Source organism: Salvelinus alpinus, chromosome 3, assembly GCF_045679555.1.
Source record: "Salvelinus alpinus chromosome 3, SLU_Salpinus.1, whole genome shotgun sequence".
Taxonomy (NCBI): Eukaryota; Metazoa; Chordata; class Actinopteri; order Salmoniformes; family Salmonidae; genus Salvelinus; species Salvelinus alpinus.
In genome coordinates this window covers 70,032,281-70,049,741 of record NC_092088.1, presented here as the reverse complement: position 1 = coordinate 70,049,741, position 17,461 = coordinate 70,032,281, and the positions used below count along the sequence as shown (strand labels likewise).

Here is a 17,461-nt window from a genome sequence, read left to right as displayed (position 1 = left end):
CCCCATTAGAATAAAAAAAGTTTGAAAACCCCATCAGATTTTTGCCCCTCCCAAAAAATTTAATAATTCATGCTGTTTTTTATTTTATTTTAGTTAGTTTTGTAGTCAAACATAATAGTTTCAGTATATTTTTAGTTTTTCAAACAGATTTGTTATTTTATTTCAGTTTACTAAATCGTTTTTAAAATGATTTGTTTTTAGTTGACTATAATAACCTTGACACACACACGCGCACACACCTTAGGGGAGGTGTTATTCTTTACTTTGTGCAGCTACAGGTGGGTTGATTCATTCTTGCAGGCACGGACGTTGTTGCACCTGTGCCAGTCTCTGCTCTGGTAGCAGTCTCACTCACAGGTAGACGGACTCCGGACACTGATTCATCAACTACTTTTGTAACAGGTATGAAACAACCATGCATTCTCTCTCTCTTTCTCGTTTTAGTCCCATACGGAAAAAAATACATGTAAATATATTTAACGTCACATAAATAAATACTTGAGATACATTTGCATCTTTGCTAATATAATATTCCAGAAATGCATGGCTATGACATCTAGTCTACAGTGTGGCCAAAGTGGTTCCTAATTCGACTTCTTAAATCAGCCATGAATCCCCTTGTGACATGGGGAATGGAAGCTTGTTGTGTGCAACAGGGAGGGGCAATTTAATGCAAGATTCCCAAAACATTTAATTATTTAAACATTTCTGGCCTGTCTATCTATGGGTAACAGGGTTGAAATGTTGGCACATTGACAGCTTTTTCACCTTGTCGGCTTGGGTATTTGAACCAGTGACAAATGATCTAACAGCTAGGCTACCTGCCGCCCTATTTTGGGGGGTTAGTGAGTTCAAATCTTCCTAGAAGTCACAGAGCGTGCACGGAGGGACATGTCAAAATGCTGCATTTTTTGCACTTTAACATGTCTTTATTCATATTGAAAATCCGATGTATTGAATTGTTCATGTGGTCTATATTAAAGAGCACTTCATTTCATATAATAGTGTCAATTAAATATTGGTGTCATGTATCTGTGCTTTACTACTTTTTCACCAAGAAGGCAAATCTATACACAGATTAGTGCTGGTGTTTGTTGGGTGTCAATGTTTTGTTTTCAGATTTAAGTGTTGAGACACAACAACTAAGTAAGGCTAAAGTGTAAACTGACAACTAGGATCTGACAACTAAGATCTGCTGACAACAACAACAAAGGAAAACCTGAGAGAGAACATGTTGTAATCCAAGCTATTTAATTACAGACCTACCATGCATGACTGGTTTTACAAAAAGGGTAGTTGTCAAGGGTGATAGGTAAAGTTTTTTGATCAAACATCTTCCTTTGATCTTTTATTCAAGGTTAAAGAAAAATCTATAGTAAGTATCAGAATATCAGCACCTACATGTTGTTGCATTTCTGAGATGTCAAAAGAAACAAGACAGACAGAAGAGAAGTAAACAGAATTATTACATCAAGGTACAGTAAGTACTTTGTCTGAATGTCTAGAAAGGTGTAAACAAATATTTATGTTAATACCTCTCTGGGTGAATGACAGTAATTGCCATTTGTTTGTTTGTCACTAAACCACAGGAAAGACTTCACGCTTTATGAATACGGGTCTTGCACGCCTAGTAATATGATGTTCTAGAATGCTCTAGATTGCCTGGCCTCAGAGGAACTGAAGGTTAAAAGGGGTGACAGAGGGCCCAGGGCAGAACAGGGGGCTGGGGCCACCTGCGTGAAGTACACCGTTCTGTGCCAGTGAACCCTGGATGGGGTGGCAGAATGTTATTAGTTGAATATTAAGTGAGCATGTAATGGAGTTGTAAGCAAGGGCCCTGAGCGGTACAGGAAATAAACCCTGTTTGTTGGCCAAAGTGTTTTCCCTTGTTTTATCCCTCTAGTCCAGTTGTTCCTGAATCGGTGACACGCAGCTGTGTGCCATTGTGGAACAGTGGCTAAACTAGCCTGGTCCCCAAATCTTGCCATTGGTGTGACAATGACCGTAGGAGTTGGCAGGAAACCACAAACAGACCTGAGATGAGGCTTGAGCTAAGCTTTATGCTATGATTCCCTGTTCTGCTCGCTTAGGATCTGTGTTAGAGGAAAGTTTACTGTAGGGCATAGCCTGCTTTGCTTTGGCTGTGTGTACTTTATGTAGGTGTCGAGTCAGCTGTGCTGTTTTGTACACAGAAGGCATAAGTTCCAGCAACAGGCTAGAGGCTGAATTGCAGGTGAATTGTGCAGGCATTGGGTGCAGTAAGGCAAAGGTTTTCAGCACAAACATGCATTCTGGAAGTGCACCAGCTTTGCGGAATATTACTGCACACAAGCAAGCGATGTGTGTGCACTGTGCACAGCAAGGACAATCAGAGATGAATGGAGTAAATAGGTGCACAAAATAAGAATAAAAATGGTTTCAATATATTTAACATCACATAAAAATATTAAAAATCTAACATTTGCATCTAATGCCTTAAAATGTCTTCCAGAGATGCATACAGCACCTTCAGAAAGTATTCATACCCCTTGACTTCCACATTTTATGTTACAGCCTGAGTTCGAAATATATATATATTTTTAATTCACCCTCACAATACCCCATAATGTGAAAACATGTTTTTTGACATTTTTGCTAATTTATTGAAAATGAAATATCTCATTTACATAAGTATTGACAACCTTGAGTCAATACTTTGTAGAAGCTCATTTGGCGGCGATTACAGCTTTGAGTTGTCTTGTGTATGTCTGTATCAGCTTTGCCCATGCGGATTTAGGGACTTTCGCCCAATTTTACTTGCAGATTTTCTCAAGTTCTATTAAGTTAGATGGGGAGCGGCGGTGAACAGCAATATTGAATTTTAAAAGCCTGCTATATGAAATGAAGTTCCCTTCAATATAGACCACAGGGAGAATTCAATGAATCAGATGTTCAATATGGATAAATACTTGCTAAAGTGCCAAAATTCTGCATTTTGAAATGTCCCTCTGTTCACTCTCTGTGACTTCTAAGATAACGTTAAACCACTAACCCCCCAAAATACTTTCCACGGATTTTCAATGTGATTCAAATCTTTGCTTTGGCTGGCCCACTCAAGAACTTTCACATTCTTGTTCTGACATGGTGTTTTGAATTCAGGCCAAATAGTAAAATGTTTGTCTCATCAGACCACAGAATATTTTGCCTTATGTTCTCAGTCTTTCACGTGCCTTTTCGTAAAACTCCAGGCGTGCTGTCATGTGCCTTTTTCTCAGAAGTGGCTTCTGTCTGGCCACTCCCCCATATATCCCAGATTGGTGAAGTGCTTTAGAGACTGTTGTACTTCTGGCAGGTTCTCCCATCTCAGCCAAAGAACTCTGTAGTTCTGTCAGAGTGATCATTGTGTTCTTGGTCATCTAAAAGCAACAAAATTTCTTGGTCTTTACAATTATTGTAAAAACTTAGAGTATTTTAGGGGGTTAGTGGGTTAACATTTTCCTAGAAGTCACAGAGGGTGAATGGAGGGACATTTGAAAATGCTGAATTTTGGCACTTTAGCAAGTCTTCATTCATATTGAAAATCTGATTTATTGAATTCTCCCTGTGGTCTGTACTAAAGGGGATTTCATATAACAGGCTTTTAAAATTCAATATTGGTGCATAATTTCTACTTAACATATCAAAGAGATTCAAAAGGCACTAATTTTGAGGAATGACCCAGTACAGGTTAAGTTCTACCCATTGGTTGCAATGCTCTTGTCAAATTGATATATGCATGTGAAAATATATTCTAAAGTACATTCTTTAATGCATTTCAGAATTTACTGTATTTTGAAATAAAATAACAATTAATTCTGATGCATATAACATATATTATGATATACATAATTTTTAAATGTTTTTAAATAAGTTATTTGGCCAATTTTAAGTCCCGAACAGTAATTCGGATTCTCATGTAAAAAAGCCTTTTCAGTCACTGAAATATCACACATATTTGTTTTGGATCTAAATGTTCCAAATTCTCTCATGGTTAACTCCCAGGAAGTTTGAAAACACAGGCTAAGTGGGCGGGGAACTTATATTCAGGAACTCACCTTGACTGACAGTTCTTTGAAACACCTTCGTCAAGCAACTTGGAAGCAGTGAGCAGTGTTGCAGTAAAATCATCTCAAGCAAATTTGATGACACACAATACAACTCAAACACTGAAATTGCATGAATGATGTCAATTTTTTTTCATATACATCTCCTGTTTGGCATGTCTCTTGTGATGCATTTCACAGCAGCACTGACAGATGTGTTGACATGACAACTGCATCAGAGTTTTGAACCCCCCCACCCACCGCCCTTTTGTTCCATGATGGCTGAAGACCTAGCTAGCCAGTAACTAGCTAACACCAGACACAGATGAAAGGGGAAACATATAAGCATCTTCACATACTGTAGATGAATAGGTTACACTTTTAATTATATTTTCTGACACCCTACAGTAAAACCTTCGCATCAGTAGAATAGCTCTCTAGCTATATAAACCACGCCCCTCTGAATCACGCCTTTGCAATGTTGGTTACAAGGCAGTAAGTGAAGTAAGAGAATATCATTTTACCGTTGGTGTATTAAAATGGGAGCATTAGGGTGATGTCATTCTATCCCGTTAATAATCCCGACTCCTGAATCCAAGTTTTTTACATGGGGGAGGGGACCAGTAACTTTATGATCAAACTTTATCAATGTAGAAGCAAGTCATTTTTCATACTTCCGTCAAAATACTTTGATCTGGTTTCACCCAAATATCATCCCATTTCATGAAACACATGATTTTGACTGTTCATGACCTTTAAATATTTCACGTATCCTACATAAAATATATATATATATATTTTTAAAGTATTTTTTCTCCTTATGGGTGGTGTGGAGAACAATGCCTTCCTGTGTCTTCTATGGATAACCGTGAGACACAATGCTCTCTCTCTCTCTCTCTCTCTCTCTCTGTGTGTCTCCCTATACCTGTGGCCTAAAGCAACTACCGTTATGTTGTGAGTGGTGCCTATGTCCACAAGGACAACTGGGTTACTTCAGCTGTAAATGCATTACATATTATTCTATAATATTATTATTATTATGTTATATATATAGACTTACTGTATGTGATCTCTGATATTATAATATAATCTAATTAACATGAACAGAAAAATAAACCTACTTGATATAAATATCAGGCATTGTATATGGATGGTAATCTACTCGGCCTCTGTGGAAATACCCTATTATGACGCTTCATAGAGAACAGTGCAAACTGAATAGAAATCAAAGAGAAAGTGTGAAACTTAATCTGACCACAGTGTAACTTTATTCAATTAAACTGAAATGAAGACCTTTATTCTGGTGCATAGGCTACTCATGTTTTATTGCCTATTTTTCACCAGTGTGCTGTAGATTCCTTCCTATATTCCTAGCTTTGTAACGTTCGTTCTCCTCCTCGTCTGAGGAGGAGCAAGGATTGGACCAATATGCAGCGAGGTATGAAGACATAATGATTTATTTAAAGAAAGACGAGCACGAAAAAACTCTTAACCAACTACAAAACAATAAACGACGTAAACAGACCTGAACATGAGAACTTACAGACAACGAAGAACGCACGAACAGGAACAAACTCACAAACGAAACAGTCCCGTGTCGCATAAACACTAACACATGAACAATCACCCACAAACAAACAGTGTGAACAGCCTACCTTAATATGGTTCTCAATCAGAGGAAACGTAAAACACCTGCCCCTGATTGAGAACCATATCAGGCTAATTGAAAAGAACCCAACATAGAAACACATAACATAGAATGCCCACCCAGCTCACGTCCTGACCATACTAAACAAAGACAAAATAAAGGAAATAAGGTCAGGAACGTGACAAGCTTCATCACTAAACATGTTTTCAAATGCAGTACTACACTTGTTTTAATAGATTTAGATGAATAAACAGATTTTACTCATTGAAATATATTTGTATGAAACTATCAACATTGGGAGGGAACAACACTCAGGGGCACGTCGGATCTTTGATGCTTTTATGAGATAAACACCCACATGAGACAAGATAAAATGCATTAAGTTTAATAAGGATAATTGTAAGGTTCAAAGCCGGGAGCTGAACAAAACATTACCAGGGACTTGGTGCCTGTTAACATATTTGAAGGGGGCTGTTGTGAACTTCTTTCCTTGTTCGCCATATTGTCCTGGGAGGCGTGGGCCTTAATTAAGCGATATTGAACCTGACTGAGGGGTTGCATCCTAAATTGCATCCTATTTCCTGTATAGTGCACTACCTTTGACCAGGGCCCATTTGAACAATGGCAAAGGGCTCTGATCAAAAGTAGTGCACTATATAGGGAATAGGGTGCCATTTAAGACGACTAATGGGTAATGTAGGTTGATATAATTAGGGCTGGTCACAACATAGCGTAGCTGGGGCTAAGAGCCTCTGGTTTTCTGTGTGTACACAGCTCACAACTGTCTTAATAGTGAGTTTGTAGCAGTAAAAAAACTTTTTTGTCATAAAGCACTTTCAACCTCATTTACTACACAGTATGTTGTGTTAAGTCCATTTCGATTTGTGTGTTTTGTTTTCTATTTGAACATCTTGACCATAGTCAGTGTAAATATGTGTTGCTTTAGGCAAAATACATAGAATATACTGCTGTGATTAAGAGTTTTATGACCAGTGAAATGTGATTAAAATGAGCGTTATTATACCGTACAACAGTTTAACAGAAGGAGGATTAACTTTCAAAAGGAGACAGTTGTGGTAATGTGAAGATGATGCACAGACATACAGTAGGAGTTTCCATTCAATAATATATTATTGTAAGAATTATAACATTGCGGTTTCCAAAATCATAATGTTTTGTTTCCTACTTTCATTTAAAGATATTTACATTTTGGAGAAGAACGGGTTATAGAAATTTAGTAGAACCTTTTTTCTGTATAACCTTATATTCTGGCAATGGGGGCTACATTTTTAGCCAGGAGGAAGCTACATCTTTTGCCAGGAGGAAGCAGAGTTTGAGACCATAAAGTCTGGTTGACTCAGATAGGCGGAGAAGAGGAGTGATTGCGCTCGGACGGAAAAAGAGAGAATGCTTTCAGTGGTGTGTGTGTGTGAGTAAAGAGGATGCGCTCAGTGGTTTGGCTGTGATGGAGCCTTCTTCTGCCCGTGATCGTTCCAGTTTCCACATGAATTCTTCTCCTCAGCCTCAGTCTAACCTAGACCAATTCAGTCCTGTGGCGCTTCCTTTACTGGCTTGTAGACAACAACACTTTTGACTCCACCCAAATAAAAGTCACTTCAACAGTGGGCCATGCACAACCTCATCCATCATGCATTTCGAGTTACAGGTTTAAGATGAGTACAGAATTATTTGTCCAAGTACACTGCAAAATCGAATTACCGTTGAATTAGTAATCTGAAAGTAATACTATCCAACCAATGGCACCTGACTCAAAATGTGTATTTTTGCTGGTTCTACAAACAATCAACATGTCACAAAATTTAAACCACCCTAGTTACTGTAATTGTTACGTGTTTCTCCTTAGATAACCTTGGTAAGACAAAATATATACGTTTACAGGAAGCCCTGTGAGTGGCAGGGCAATAGAAACAAACTGCAGTAGGGAAAAATACACCTCTACATAATCATGCCACATGATACTTCCAAGTAGCTGAAAACACCACAGAAAATGAATGGGGCCAACAGGGTCTGTTGCCATGGGTTTTTGCATCTCCAGGCAACTGCCTCATTATGATAAACGGTATTGACACAGTGCATGGAGGCAGGAAAAAAGGGAACCATAGATGGTAAACATTCCCAGATTAACATTTTAAAATAGCATCTTGAGAGCAGCAAAGTGCACCATGGGAGAAAAGACAAAATATGAAGGAGAACAAATAAGAAAAAACAAAACCGCTTCCATGATATTATGAACAACCAGCTGTGGAAAAAAGTAGGCAAAGTGTCTGCCACTCCCTTCCTCTCTCTCTTTCCCCTTGTCAATTTGCCTTGTCTCAAAGTTTTCACTTTCAACAAAAAAGCATCCTTAGCTTTCTTCTCTCGATCACTAATGCACTAATCACTAACGCATGTACACTGAACATGTAAAATGTTGGTCCCGTGTTTCATGAGCTGAAATAAAAGATGCATGAAAAAAAAAAGAAATCTCAAAAATATTGTGCACACATTTTTTTACATCCCTGTTAGTGAGCATTTCTACTTTGCCAAGATAATCCATCCACCTGACAGTTGCGGCATACCAAGAAGCTGATTAAACGGCATGATCATTACACAGGTGCACACGGCTGTCGTAAGAACGGGACCAAGGCGCAGCGGATGTTGAGTTCCACATATTTATTGCAAAGTGAAACTTAAAGAAAAAACAATCAATCAATAAACGAACAACTAAATGTGACTACGTGGTGCACATGCACAAACACAAAACAATATCCCACAAACACAGGTGGGAAAAATAGCTACTTAAACATGATCCCCAATTAGAGACAACGATTATCAGCTGCCTCTAATTGGGAATCATACAAAACACCAACAGAGAAAATATAAACTAGAATACCCCCTAGTCACGCCCTGACCTACAACACCATAGAAAAACAAGGGCTCTCTATGGTCAGTGCATGACCACATGACAAGACCATGTGTAACCGCACCAGCCCAGGCTTCCACATCCGGCTTCTTGACCTCAGGGATCGTCTGAGACCAGCCATCTGGACAACTGATGAAATTGTGGGTTTGCACAAACAAAGAATTTCTCCACAAACTCGTCATCCTCACCAGGGTCTTGACCTGACTGCAGTTTGGCGTCGTAACCGATTTCAGTGGGGATATGCTCACCGTCAATGGCCATTGGCAGATTGGAGACGTGTGCTCTTCACGGATGAATCCCGGTTTCAACTGTACAGGGCAGATGGCAAACAGCGTGTATGGCATTACCTGATGTCAACGTTGTGAACAGAGTGCCCCATGGTGGCGCTGTGGTTATGGTATAGGCAGGCATAAGCTACGGACAATGAACACAATTGCATTTTTTCAATGGCAATTTGAATGCACAGAGATTCTGTGACGAGATCCTAAGGGACCATTGTCCTTTCATTCATCTGCCGCCATCAACTCATGTTTCAGCATGATAATGCACATCCCTATGTCGCAAGGATCTGTACACAATTCCTGGAATCTGAAAATGTCCCAGTTCTTCCATGACCTGCAAACTCACCAGACATGTCACCCATTGACCATGTTTGGGATGCTCTATATCGACGTGTACGACAGTGTGCCCCAGTTCCAGCAAATATCCAGCAACTTCGAACAGCCACTGAAGGGGAGTGGGACTACATTCCACCGGCCACAATCAACAGCCTGATCAACTCTATGCGAAGGATATGTGTCAAGTGTGCATGAGAATAATGGTGGTTACACCAGATACTGACTAGTTTTCAGATCCACGCCTTTTTTTTAAGGTATCTGTGACCAACAAATGCATATCTGTATTCCCAGTCATGTGAAATCCATAGATTAGGGCCTAATTAATTTATTGATATGAACTGTAACTCAGTAAAATCGTTGAAATTGTTTCATGTTGCGCTTATATTTTTGTTGAACCCTTCTGAAATGTTAGGACTTTGTCAAGCTGTAGTAACAGACAAACCCCCCCACAATTGACAATGATTTCTGTGTCATTTGGAGGAATGAAAATGAATCTAACTTTTGTACACTAGTGCGGCGACTAAGCAAAAATACTCAATTGTACATTTCGTGATAAAAGCAACAGAGTTGGCACAGAGGTAAATGCAAGTAGACTGAAAAGATGTAGCCACCCCAGATTTGGCCCCTGGGGGGCATTGCAGTCACTATAACAAAAAAATTAATAAGGAATTGAAATACATATTTTGCCTTAAATCAATGTATCTGGTGAGAGTCTCATCTTTGAGATTCAATTGGAACTGAGCTGATAGCCCATAGCATTCTAAAGTTAGAGCTACAAGTCTGATGGCACCGGTGCCCATATCACCCATATTGGAAGCCATCTTTGGTCGTACCGGTATGTCAGATTAGCTCAATCACCAATATCTCAGCCTCTAAGTATCACAGAAAAACAACACTTTGAATAAATAACAGACATGCTCATGAAAATAATTTGATCAAAATAACTGTTAGAAACGTAAAAAAACATACAAAAACATATGTTTTTTTTTACATCAAATTTGACTTTAAATGTGTGAAAAAAAAATTAAAATCCGCTTATTTTGAAGATTTTAAACCATTTACTTGTTTTATAAAAGGTTAACTAGAGTCGATGTCCGTGCCCCCGAGAAAATCAAATTAGCATTATACAAAAAAAGTCATTTTGCATGAGCTGCGTCTCAATCCACCGATGGCCTTCCACATCTGCGCTGGAAGGAGGCCGAGCTACAGTGGTGTAGATGTAAGATCTGTCTTATATCTCTCAGATACTTTAAAACAAACTTCCTTTTGATGTATTTTTTGACTATCTGTTTTTCCATGTATGAATCTGTTATTCAATATGTTTCTATGGGCTAATAACAGTAAGGCAAAATTCTATGTTTCATCAAATATTTTCTTTATATATGTTTTTGATACCTAAAGGGGTCCTAAAATTCGAAATACAATATCTAAATGATCCTTGGTATGACCAGCTTAAAACAATTCCACATGTTAGGAGCCCCCCTCGTAATTTCAAATAAGCAAAAAAGTGTGATGAGTCGGCAATGAAAAATACATAGCATAATGCTTACTTCCTTTTTCATTTTTAAAATTCATTTCACTGCATCAGAGCTAGTGTACACAGACATTTCAGCTTTGCAGCCTTCTTCAGTGTGTATGTACATGTTTTTTGTCATTCAAAACAGCATTTATGGGGAACTGGTTAGCAGCAGATGCTTCTAATCAGGATAGACAGGTCATACAGGCCCTAGTTTTGTCGCATCTGGACTACTTCCCAGTTGTTTGGTCATGTGCGGCAAAGAGGGATATACAGTGAGCTCCAAAAGTATTGGGACAGTGATAATTTTGTTGATGTTTTGGCTCTGTACTCCAGCACTTTGGATTGAAATGATTTGATGACTATAAGGTTAAAGTGCAGACTGTCATCTTTAATTTGAGCAAATTTTCATCCATATCGGATTAACCGTTTAGAAATTGCAGCACTTTTGTACGTAGTCCCTCCATTTTAGGGGACCGAAGGTGCAGTATTGGGACAAATTCACGTATACATATGTGTATTAAAGTAGTCAAAAGTTCTGTATTTGGTCCCATATTCCTAGCGCTCAATGACTACATCAAGCTTGTGACTCTACAAACTTGTTAGATGCATTTGCTGTTTGTTTTGGTTCTGTTTCAGATTATTTTGTACCCAATAGAAATTAATGGTAAATAATGTATTGTGTCATTTTGGAGTCATTTCTATTGTAAATAAGTATAGAATATGTTTCTAAACACTTCTACGTAATGTGGATGCTACCATGATTAATGATAGTCCTGAATGAATCGTGAATAATGATGAGTGAGAAAGTTACAGACGCACAAATATCATACCCCCCCAAATAAATGCAAAACTCTCCTGCTATTGTAATGGTGAGAGGTTAGCATGTCTTGGAGGTATGATATTTGTGTGTCTGTAACTTTCTCACTCATCGTTATTCATGACATACTGTACATCAGATTTCACCAACATGTTTGATAGATTTATTTTTCGTTCATAGTTAAATAAGTGTGGATTCTGAAAGTCAGAATTTAACGAGGTGTCTGATGATAGTATAAGCCAGTGATGACAATAGACTTGATGCTTTTACAGCTATCATTGAAAGTAAGTATATCGAAAAATCGAAAAATGAAATAAGCTTTACCGCTACTCCTTTTTGAGTGCGGACCATCACTCTTTTTTGCTTCCAAAACTTTCATAAAATAAAAACTGTTACTGCTTGATAGACAATGTCTCTTTGAAATCATTACCAAATTGGGGTCAGAGAGAGAGCAACTACATTTCAACTCAACTGCTTTCCGTCTAAAAAATGTTTTGCCAATGAACCTCAGAGAGAAGTCTCCCAAATCACCATCAAGTTGATTCCAATTGCAGAAACGTTCCATCATAATGATGGAATTGCACAACCTCTCCCCATAAGTGTTCTCCTCCCTAACACACAAACACCCAACTCAAATCCACACACTCAAAATTACCATGACCCACCAACAAACCATGTGAGTGTATCTGGATGGAGTGTGCTGTTGTAAAACTGTTGTCCTTCAAATGCCACCATACTCTAGTAAATATAGTTGTTCAGATATTTTGTAAATTATGTTTGTTTAATTCTTCATTTATAATTTTGTAACCCAGAACCAAATCTCGGTTTGGCCACCGGATCTAGAGACTACGATTCATAACAGTAACATTTTCAGTGTTATACAGTAGATAATACAATCATAAAACATTATTTTCTTGTCTCTCTTCTTCCCAGATCTTACAGGATGAACAAAGAGTACACCGAGGTCAGTCCCTCTGATCCCTCCGTCAACGCCTACACCACCACCCTGTCCGCTGTGAAGGCCGAGATTGACTACAAGCACAAGAAGTGCCGCTACGTCCGCAAAGATGGCAAGTGCAATGTCCTGTTCCGCCATGTTCCTGAGGAGTGGCTCATGTACGTCACCGACATCTTCACCACGCTGGTGGAGATCAGATGGCGCGTCATGTTCCTCATCTTCGCCCTCTCCTACATCTTCTCCTGGCTCTTCTTCGGCATCATCTATTGGGTGATTGCCATGGCTAACGGCGACACGAAGGACCCTACTAACGCCCCCTGTGTGTACGAGGTGAGGGACTTCACCGGGGCTTTCCTCTTCTCACTGGAGACCCAGACCACGATTGGTTATGGTTTTAGAGGGATGTCGGAGAACTGCATGGTGGCGATCATCGTTGTGACTGTGCAGGACGTCATCAGCTGTTTTATTGACACATTTGTCATCGGTATCGCTGTGGCGAAGATGGCATCGGCACGGAAACGGGCGCAGACGGTGGGCTTCAGCAACTGCGCCGTCATTAACTTGCAAAATGGGCAGTTGTGCCTGTCTTGGAGGATTGGGGACTTCCGCCGGCACCACATGGTGGAGGGGAAGGCTCGAGCCCAAATCTTCCGCCCCAACATGCACGCCACGGGCAGGGAAGACGTCAACTACAAGGACCTGGAAATCAAACAGAGTGATTTAATTTTAGCGATACCAACCACCATCTTCCACGTTATTGAGCCAAGTAGTCCACTCTACCGCATGAGCCTAGAGGAGCTTCGGAAAGATGATTTTGAGTTGGTGGTGTCCTTCACCTACACAGACGACTCGACGGGCATCCTGCACCAGACCCGCACCTCCTACACGCCCGATGAGATCCACTGGGGACATCTGTTCCAAGAGATGCTGAATGTAAACCGGAGGTACTACAAGGTAGACTACTCCATGTTCCACCACACTGCTAAGGTCCTGGTTCCGGAGGTCAGTGCAGAGGAGTACGAGCAAATGAAGCTTGGGCATTACCCACGCCTCTCGCCACGCCCCAAGCGCCCATGCATTAATCGCAAACCCCCGACTCTGACTGTAGAACTGGTGAATGGCACCCCAGAACCAGAGGAACATGTAGCCACGGTTGCCACTATTGCAGCAGTTTGCGAGGATCACGGACATTTGTGTCTTAGAAGGAGCCCCGTTCTGACATAGATGTTCTACTGATATGATGATGCCAACACAATGATCAATGGCCATTCAGAAACATATGAACTCATGGACAATTTGATCATTTCTTCACAGGCAACAGTAAGAGCAGGCCATGTTCTTAGTGGAATTTCTTGCAGGAAGTAACCCCCCCAATCCGCACACACACACACACACACACACACACACACACACAAATGTGGAATATGCTGTCATTTTGCTTGCTACGTTTTTTTGTCAAACTTAGTATCTATGGTGGAGTCACAATATAATACAAACAATTATACAATGTCTGCTCCTTAATATGATAGATAGGCTGCTGAAATCAAAGAGATACAGAAAATGAATAAAAATAAGATAATCATGATTTTTATGGAGAGGTTATGGTAACTTAATACTGTCATCTACAACAGAATGTACTATAAGTGGTGTTGGAGGGCCAGTAGGAGGCACTCTTTCCTCTGGTCTAAACAAAGATCCCAATACCCCAGGGCAGTGATTGGGGACACTGCTCTGTGTAGGGTGCCGTCTTTCGGATGGGACGTTAAACGGGTGTCCTGACTCTCTGAGGTCATTAAAGATCCCATGGCACTTATCGTAAGAGTAGGGGTGTTAACCCCGGTGTCCTGGCTAAATTCCCAATCTGGCCCTCAAACATCACGGTCACCTAATAATCCCCAGTTTACAATTGGCTCATTCATCCCCCTCCTCTCCCCTGTAACTATTCCCCAGGTCGTGGCTGTAAATGAGAACGAGTTCTCAGTCAACTTACCTGGTAAAATAAAAAAAATAAAAAAATATAGAGATTCATTTATTCTCAGAATATGTTTTGAGGTGTGAGATAAAATGCTGTTTTATTTTGTGAGTGCTTTGTAAAATATGTACAGCGCCTTCAGAAGTACCCCTTGACTTATTTCACATTTTGTTACAGCCGGAATACAAAATTGATTAAATATTTTTTGCTCACCCATCTACACACAATACCCCATAATGACAAAGTGAAAGCATGTATTTAGAAATGATTGCAACTTTATTTAAAATGAAATTCAAAAATATAAAATTTACATAAGTATTCACACTCCTGAGTAAATATATGCAAGAATCACCTTTGGCTGCGATTACAGCTGTGAGTCTTTCTGGGTAAGTCTCTAAGAGCTTTGCATACCTTATTGTACAATATTTGCACATTATTATTTTTAAATTTTTTCAAATGCCTCGCAAATAAGGGCATCTATTGGTAGATGGGTAAAAATACAAAACAGACATTGAATATCCCTTTGAGCATGGTGAAGTTATTAATTACACTTTGGATGGTGTATCAATACACCCGGTCACTACAAAGATACAGCGTCCTTCCTAACTCAGTTGCCAGAGAGGAAGGAAACCTCTCAGGGATTTCACCATGAGGCCAATGCTGACTTTAAAACAGATTTGAATGGCTGTGATAGGAGAAAACTGAGGATGGATCAACAACATTGTAGTTAATGCACAATACTAATCTAAATGACAGTGTGAAAAGAAGAAAGCCTGTACAGAATACAACGATTTCAAAACATACATACTGTTTGCAATAAGGCACTAAAGTTGTAAGAAATTAACTTTATGTCCTGAATATAAAGCATTTTGTTTCAAAAATCCAACACAACACATCACTGAGTACCACTCTTCATATTTTCAAGCTTGTTGCTGGTTGCATCATGTTATGGGTATGCTTGTCATCGGCAAGGACTAGGGAGTTTTTTAGGATAAAAATGAACGGAATAGAGCTAGGCACCGGCAAAATCCTAGAGGAAAACCTGGTTCAGTCTGCTTTCCAGCAGACACTGGGGGACAAATTCACCTTTCAGCAGGACAATAACCTAAAACACAGCCAAATATTCACTGGAGTTGCTTACCAAGAGAACAATGAATATTCCTGTTTAGCAAAGTTACAGTTTGGACTTAAATCGGCTTGAAAATCTATGGCAAGATTTGAAAATGGCTGTGCAGCAATGATCAACAACCAACTTCACTAATTAACGACAGAGAAAACCTCCCTGGTCTTTGAGGTGGTCATTCAGAAATCATGTTAAACACTATTATTGCACACAGAGTGAGTCCATGCAACATATTATGTGACTTGTTAAGGAACTTTTTTACTCCTGAACTTAGTTAGGCTTGCTGTAACAAAGGGGTTGAATACTTTTGGACTCAGCTTTTAATTTTTAATTAATTTGTAAAAATGTCTAAAAACATAATTCCACTTTGACAGTATGGGGTATTGTGTGTAGGCACACAATCTCAATTTAATCCATTATAACATTTCAGTCTGTAACAGAAAATGTGGAACAAGGGGTGTGAATACTTTCTGACGGCACTGTATGTGAGTATGTTGAACACAATGATGTACCAACACATTACAGAAATGTTGAGCACAGGGCCTCCCGGGTGGCGCAGTGGTCTAGGGCACTGCATCGCAGTGCTAGCTGCGCCACCAGAGTCTCTGGGTTCGCGCCCAGGCTCTGTCGCAGCCGGCCGCAACCGGGAGGTCCGTGGGGCGACGCACAATTGGCCTAGCGTCGTCCGGGTTAGGGAGGGTTTGGCCGGTAGGGATATCCTTGTCTCATCGCGCTCCAGCGACTCCTGTGGCGGGCCGGGCGCAGTGCGTGCTAACCAAGGGGGCCAGGTGCACAGTGTTTCCTCCGACACATTGGTGCGACTGGCTTCCGGGTTGGAGGCGCGCTGTGTTAAGAAGCAGTGCGGCTTGGTTGGGTTGTGCTTCGGAGGACGCGTGGCTTTCGACCTTCGTCTCTCCCGAGCCCGTACGGGAGTTGTAGCGATGAGACAAGATAGTAATTACTAGCGATTGGATACCACGAAAATTGGGGAGAAAAGGGGGTAAAATAAAAAAATAAAATGTTGAGCACAGTGAAATGAAGTGTTTTGCTTGTTGTGTCGTTCGTTTAAAACATGATACTTTTGCACACACGCTGTGTTCAATACACATTTACATCTGTTGCTTTTATAAACTGATCATTAAAATGATTCACTGCACAGCAAATTGGCCAGTGTTAATTAGTGTTGATTTTTCAATGTAACATTTCTAGTGTTGATTCAGGAATTAAATTAACTCCGTAAGAGTTCAATTAAAACTCAGTGGTGTAAAATAATCCCAGTGTTTGTGTTAATAACCAGAGTTGAACCAAAACCACATCCATCATTATAATATTTACCAGCATGCCCTATTGCAGGTTTTTTTTTTTTTCAATCTTGCAACCAAAAGGTTGCAAGATTGAATCCCTGAGCTAACAAGGTAAAAAGCTGTCGTTCTGCCCCTGTACAAGGCAGTTAATCCACTGTTTCTAGGCCATCATTGAAAATAAGAATTTGTTCTTAACTGACTTGCCTAGTTAAATAAAGGTAAAATTAACAACAAAAAATAAATAAGGCTTTACACTAATCAGTGTGGTAATTGAACACTGGAAAGTGTGGACCTGTATAGACTCTGAAACATTGTTAAATTGAACACTCTCTATTTTTATTTTTACTAGATGTAGATGCACTGAAGGTGGGGGTGTTTTGTTGTTGGTAGTTTCATCATTGACAAATCAATCATCAGTGTATCATGAGTGACTAAATGTATTTCCTTGAATATGCAGAAAGTAGTAATAATCATGACTCATGTTACTTTGTCTCTTAATACGTTACTGAAGAATCATCA

At 39.8% G+C, this 17,461-nt stretch overlaps 1 protein-coding gene across 1 annotated transcript; it reads left to right on the top strand.

Annotated features, from left to right (window-relative positions):
* Positions 1 to 301: 301 nt before the first annotated feature.
* Positions 302 to 16,907, top strand: LOC139571250 (inward rectifier potassium channel 16-like). The gene is made up of 2 exons (XM_071393929.1): positions 302 to 402; positions 12,519 to 16,907. The coding sequence occupies exon 2, from the start codon at positions 12,529 to 12,531 to the stop codon at positions 13,765 to 13,767; it is 1,239 nt and encodes a 412-aa protein (XP_071250030.1). The 5' UTR covers positions 302 to 402; positions 12,519 to 12,528; the 3' UTR covers positions 13,768 to 16,907.
* Positions 16,908 to 17,461: the final 554 nt, after the last annotated feature.